The sequence below is a fragment of the Temnothorax curvispinosus genome, unplaced genomic scaffold, assembly GCF_003070985.1.
Source record: "Temnothorax curvispinosus isolate PA1 unplaced genomic scaffold, ASM307098v1 QBEX01006072.1, whole genome shotgun sequence".
Taxonomy (NCBI): domain Eukaryota; kingdom Metazoa; phylum Arthropoda; class Insecta; order Hymenoptera; family Formicidae; genus Temnothorax; species Temnothorax curvispinosus.
In genome coordinates this window covers 1,047-7,566 of record NW_020215852.1, presented here as the reverse complement: position 1 = coordinate 7,566, position 6,520 = coordinate 1,047, and the positions used below count along the sequence as shown (strand labels likewise).

The following is a 6,520-nucleotide window of genomic DNA, read 5'->3' as shown; positions in this document are numbered from 1 at the left end:
CATATAAGACATTATAAGAGATATTTTTTATTTGTCCTTATATAATCTTATATAATCATATATGACCATATAAAAATCCGGCCAAATGCGGCCAACACTCATATATGAGCATATAAGACCGCTTCTTATGTGAACATATAAGACATTATAAGAGTTTCTTTCTCGAGTTGCTCTTTCGGAATTTTTGTATTTATGAAAAATTCTACCTTTTTTTTTAGGTGGGGGAAATTTTTAAGACTACCCGCCCCGGTCGGGTCCGGGGCGGGATTGTGTCGGATTCTACGGGCGCGTATCATACCGGGTTAAACCTCGGCGATAGACGGCGACGCCCGCAGCCTACTGGCTACAACCCCGACCAGTCCCTCCTAAGCGCTTTATCTAACGGCGGGGGGGCCCGGGAAACGCAATGATCACATCCGTGACCCCCCCCCCCCCCAGGCTGGCTCTTGTCATCGGGCTCCCTCCTGGGGACCGAAGTCCCCGTCTTAAAAACAAATCTGGTTTTGGCGGACCAGAGGGGACTAACCCTGATCCGCCACCCTCCTTTGGGGGAGCTGCTGACCCCTTTAGGGGCGCCCGTAGGCCCTTCGTTAGGATCAGCGGTGACGAGTGGCAGACCCGAACCACCCTCCACTACCTCCAGGCGGTAGGGGAAGGGACGGCCCACAAGAACCAGCGACGAGTCATCGGGGAGCGCCGGGGGCCCTTCCAGCACTTGCCATACGGAACTCGCTTTCCGGGACACCCCGGCAACCGGTCCGACCGGCCGCTAGGAGCGGACACATCCTCCCCCCACCGCGCCCTCGAAGGAGGGCAGAGGCCTCGAACCCGGAACCCACCGGGCGTTTGATAGACTAGTCGTGACGGATGAGTGCCACTACCCTCATCCGCCCCCCCCCCCCCCCCCATTCCGGAGTTGCTCCGAAGAGCAGCGAGCGAGCGACGCACCCCGATTACTCGCCTGCCCCCTGGGCAAAGAGAGGAGGAGGAAGTGGTTCGGCCTCCTTTCAGGGCAGGCGGGGGCCTAGGATCCGGAGAGAGAGGGCTCGTCGGAACTCCCCCCTCACTGGAACCCAGCTCCTTGCCATCGCGAGACAGGGCGGGGCGCACGTGGCCGAAACCCCTTGGGGAGTCAGCCTGAGCCCCCTCCCCGTCCCGCATCCTCCGCCGACCTGCTCGGCATAAAGAAGGGACGGCAGAAAGGCGGACTACCATCTACCCCCGTGCCACCCCCTTCCCTCCAACGTTTGAACACACCCCCTTTTATTTGGAGGTGCCAGGGACTTCTACAAGGAGAGCCCTGTTGTCCCTTTCCCTGCTGCACCAGACTGGGGATACAAGCGTCTCCCTGGTCTAACCCTCGTCGCTGCTTGAGGACGGAGGGGGGAGGCTTCCCTCCTCCTAATCCTCTTGTTCGCCTCCTTACGCCACATTACTTTGTCGCAGAAGGAGACGAACGCTTCTCATCTCCTTTGTCCCTCTGCCCCTGTCTCAGCCGTCCTTTCTATGACAGCCGGGAGGGAGAGGTCCTTCCTATTGCAGCCGGGAGGACACGGCGCTCGCCAGCTCACGCCGGACAATGTTCCAGCGTGTGCTGCGCCGTGTCCGCCTCCTCCGGGCAGTGGTGGCAGCACGTAGTGCACTCCTTCTCTATGGTGCAGGTATCGGCCGAAGCACCAGTGCCCCGTTATCACCTGCACCGCATAGAAGGCGAGGCGTCTCCGCTTCACGCCCTCTACCCATTTCTCAAATACCGGCTGGGCAGCCGTGACAACCCTTCTCCCTCACCTGTACCGGGGGTCCTCCACCCAGTCTTTCCAGTGTTGGAGAAGGGCCTCTCTCCCTTGTTGTTTGATGGCTCTCTTTATGTTTGGTGGGACAAATCCCAATCTCTTCCTGGCTTGGCACACCCCTTCGTATGTTTCGGCGTGATATCTCGCTAGGAGGTGTGCCGATGGGATCCCCGCCAGAGTGGTCGCCCCCATGTAGGCAACGGTTCTATAACCTCTGGAAGCCCTCAGAGCGATAATCCTCTGCACGGCCTCCATTTTTCCTCTGAGGATGGCCGACTTGCAAACCTTTTGCCACCATATCGGTGCTGAGTATAGCAGCACCGAGTGGACCGTTGCCACATAGAGGCGACGCACGCGCCCGCCAGCCCCGCCTAGATTAGGCAGTATTCTGGACAGACAGTTCGCCACTAGTCCAGCCTTCTCGGTCGCACGGGCAACGTGTTCGCCAAAACTACGTCCGCTGTTTAGCCACATCCCCAAGTACTTTTGATGAGGAGTGGGAGGGATCTCTATTCCTTTCACTCAGAGGCTGAGCCATTTCGTCGGCGGTCCCCACACCCTGCGGTTGTAAAAGAGCGTCATTTGGGTCTTTTGTGGGGCCACCGTCAGGCCCAGCCTCTCTATCGAGCGCACTACGCAAGCTGCTGCCACATTGGCCAGCCTGTATAGCTCCTGCCAGTTCTCCCCGCTGACTCCCAGGTGTACGTCATCTGCGTATCCCGAGAGCCAGCATCATTCAGGGAGAATGGTCCTGAGGACCAGGTCGTATGCGATTATCCACAGCAGGGGCCCTAGCACGGACCCCTGCGGGACACCACACTCTATTAACCTGACCCTCAGGACCCCGTCCCGATCCGTGTACGCCAAGCCTCTGCCCCGGAAATAGTCAAGGATGACCAGTATTAAGTAAGGAGAGAATCTCAATCTCAACAAGGCTTTCCCTATGACCGGCCAGGGGAGAGAGTTGAAAGCATTCCTTACATCGAAGGAAGTGCCCATGACAACCCTCCCCCCGGCAATTTCTTCCTCCACCCGGGCAAGTACGCGTTTAATTGCGTCGATAGTTGATCGCCCGGCGCGGAATCCGAACTGGTCGTCCGACAGACCCTCGTGTCCCATCCGGGACAGTTGCCGGACGAGGCGCTCGGCGATTATTTGCTCGAAAATTTTTCCCACCTTGTCCAGCAGGCACACGGGCCGGTAGGCTGACGGCAAGCCCGCAGGCCTGCCCGCCTTTGGCAGGAGCACCAGGCTGGCCTCCTTCCATTTCTTGGGGAACCGACCGGCACGCAGACACGCGGTGTACAGTCTGCGCATCCTGCCGGCCAGTCCCCCCGCGGCCAAGATCCACGCGTTGCCCGGAATGCCGTCAGGGCCAGGAGCCTTGCTCTTCCTGACCCTGCGGAGAGCCCCCGACAGCTCCTCTGCACTGACCCCCCATTCCTCCCTCCATTCTTGTTCCGCAACCGGTGGGAACAATACCCCTCCCCCATCTTTTTTGAGGAAAAGTTTGTCGATTACTTTTTCGACGAAGGGGGGGTCCAGTGTCTCCGTAATTGGAGGCGCCCAGGGTCTCAGTTTGTCCCGAACCAGCTTGTAAGGGCGTCCACGGATCCTTCTCTACGCTGTCGAGGAGCTCCTTCCAGGCAAGTTTCTTGGCCGCGCGTATGGCACGGGAGAGATCCTCGCGGGCGGAACGCCAGGCCTCTCCTGCCTCTTCTACGCTGACCGCACCGCACTTCCCAGCGCGGGCTTTCAGCCAGGATCTCTTTGCACCAATAGGTGCCTTTGCGCGGGGGGAGGGGACGGAGTCGAGGCATCGTCATATCGCAGATTTGCGACATGGTTTTCATCAGTTTTTTGACCTCGTCGTCGATGTTCTCCCCCCCGAACGACGCCTGTATCTTCTTTGCACCATGTGTGTGCTATGACCGCTGTTTCAAAGAGGTCGTTGTTCAGTTTTTTGAGGGCTTATCTTTGCCTGCGCCTATTGGCGTCGCGGCGGCGGGCGAGCACTTTCGGTGGGGTGGCCCGGACCGTCATATCCAGATACAAATAATCCGATAAAGTTTCTTGGTTCGTGACCAACCTCCAATTGTGTATGACGCGAGCGACAGGGGAAGGGTGGCCCAAGTTAGGTCCACCGATGACCCTTGCCGCCGCACACACGTACTCTCTCTCGGCCCGAGTTTAGCAGACTCAGTCCGAGTCCCGCCGCCCATAGCTCGGTGCGGCGACCCCTCCAATTGGTCCGCGGGAAACCCCATAGCGTTGACTTCGCGTTGAAATCTCCCGCGACCATGACCCGGCCGAACGAGCAGGCTCAGACGCAGTCCTCTAACGTTAGCAAGAACCGCTCGTACTCGTCCCGGGTCCACCTTGGAGGGGCGTAAATTGCCACCACGAAGATGGCCCCCATTCCACAATCACATATCCCACTCCAGCTCCTTTACGGACGCATGGAGGGGACAGCGGTAGATTCCTTTAAGTGATCGCGACGGAGTCCCCGTCGTCCCCCGCCCAGCATGGGTGGTTTCTCGGGACTTTTCAGGGCTCCGCCGCGATCCCCAAACCACACCCGCGCTCTGTCAGGGCCTGACAGAATAAGTCCTGAGCCGCGCGGGCGTGGTTGGTTTGGAGGATCCGTAGAGCCATTATAGGCGACCCACGGAGTTCTTCACTCCTTTCTCATTGTTGTCGTTCGGCGGAGGGAGATTATCCCCCGTTCCCGCTCCCTCTGTGACCTCTGTCTCCATCGGAGAGATCTTCTCGCTCCCCTTGTTCGCTTCTTCGTCAGGTTGGGAATCCGTCTCCATTTCCGTAACGTCCGCCGTTACGGGCTTCTGGGGATCCACCCTTCCTCCTTTTTTAGCTCGGGGGGGGGTCTCTGTTCCTTAGGGACCTCCGTTGGAACCCCGGCTATTATTTTGCCCCCCTGTGTGACCTCCCAACCCGATACTTTGATATCGCTCACCTTTTTTGGCTTAGGCTTTGTATTGCCCTTAGCCGCCAGAGCTTTCTTGGCAGGTTTCTCAGCGGGTTTCCTCGCTGTTTTCCTCCCCTTTTCCTTCCCCTGCACGCGGGTCCCCCAACACGATGCTCGTGGGGCAATCCCTTGTTTTCGCACACTGCGCAGGAGACCGGGGCTTGACAGTCACGGGCCGAATGGCCCGTGTTTCCGCAGCGATAACACGCCCCGGTGTGGTCCGCCTCGTTGCGACACGTCGCCCGGGTGTGCCCTATCTAAGATTCTACCTCTTTTTTTTTACGTGGTGGAAATCTACTGGAATCCCCGCGGATCCGCGGAGGCAACCAGTTACCAGAACGAAGCTTTTGATCGGGGAGCGCCTCCGCTTCACCGGGGTTTGAAGCAGTAGCCCCTCCGAGGAGGGGAAGACACCCTGCCCCCGGGGTGGGTACAGGGTAGTGCCGGATTCTGCGGAGAGCAAAGACTCCGTAAGGAATCCCGCCGTTACTCCGCAGCCTACCGGCTAAAACCACCACGAGTGACCCAAACGCCGTACTTTGAGAGGGGGCCCCGGGAAACGCAATGATCCTTCCATGGGCCCCCTTGTACCTCGCTGCGGTTGGCGAGATGTCCTAATAAGTGACGAGTGATAGTTACCGTATCACTCGTCACCCCCCCTTCCACCGGGGTTGTTTCTTAAGCAACGGACAAGCGACATTTCCCGATCGCTCGCCCGCCCCCCGGACGAGGAGGAAAGGACGCAGGGTGACCCTTGTTCTTCCCCCCCCCGCGCCCCCCCCCGGGGGCCGGCCGGAGCCCCCCCCCCGAAGCACGACCCGCACGGGAAACCCGCGCAAATTCGGTCCCCAGGACGCGGCCCCCTGCCCTCGCGTGACGGAGAGAGAGGCACAAGTGAAGAACCCCCTGAGGGGAATCCTCCCGAGCCCCCTCCCCCCCGCGCCAGGCCCCTCCTCGTTCGATCCACCGATAAATCGGCACCTCCCGGGGGCGAAGGGGAGAGCGATCGTTGAACGGCCATGCTCCACCCCTTCGTCCTTGTACTGACGCATCCCCGCACGGAAATGCCCGGTTATTCCGCTGTCGTCTTCACTGCGGGATCTTTATGACTCTCCGCTTCCTCCGTCTCCCGGGACATGAAGAGAGGGGACGGGTCAGCTTCTTCCTCGTTTTCTGCGTCGTCCGCGCTGTCCCCCTAACGGGGGCGGGGGAGCAGGCGGAGCGGCGTGGATAACGTTGCCCCCCGGAACCTGGGGAGAAAGGGTTGGTCGTCCGTCCTCGCTGTTTGATGAGGAGAGGGAGGCGGCTCTTCTGTCCTCCCTCATCCTTTCGTCAGCCTCCTTCTGCGACATCACCGCGTCGTAGAAAGAGACGAACGCCCTCCATCTGCCCTGGCTCGCTTTCCCCATGCCAGCCGTTGCCGCAACAATTGCTGGCAAGGAGAGATCCTCTCCCACTTCGGTCCGGAGGGCACGGCGCTCTTCTGCCCACGCTGGACAGAATTCCAGCGTGTGCTGCGCCGTGTCCGCCCCCTCCGGACAGTGGTGGCAGCACGTGGTGCGCTCTTTCCCGATACCGTGCAGGTACTTGCCAAAACATTCATGGCCTGTTAGTACCTGCACGGCGTGGAAGGCGAGTCTCATCCTCTTCTCAACCTCCATCCACTTCTCGAACACCGGGTAGATGGCGTCAATGACTCTTCTCCCGAATTTTTGCTGGGAGGTCCACTCCTTCCAGCGCT

The 6,520-nt window shown here is 59.5% G+C and overlaps 1 protein-coding gene across 1 annotated transcript; it reads right to left on the bottom strand.

Annotated features, from left to right (window-relative positions):
• Window positions 1–1,784: 1,784 nt before the first annotated feature.
• On the bottom strand, window positions 1,785–2,267 carry LOC112455416. Its single transcript, XM_025017315.1, has one exon. It carries the CDS (start codon window positions 2,265–2,267, stop codon window positions 1,785–1,787), a length of 483 nt encoding a protein of 160 aa, XP_024873083.1.
• Between the last annotated feature and the right edge of the window lie 4,253 nt (window positions 2,268–6,520).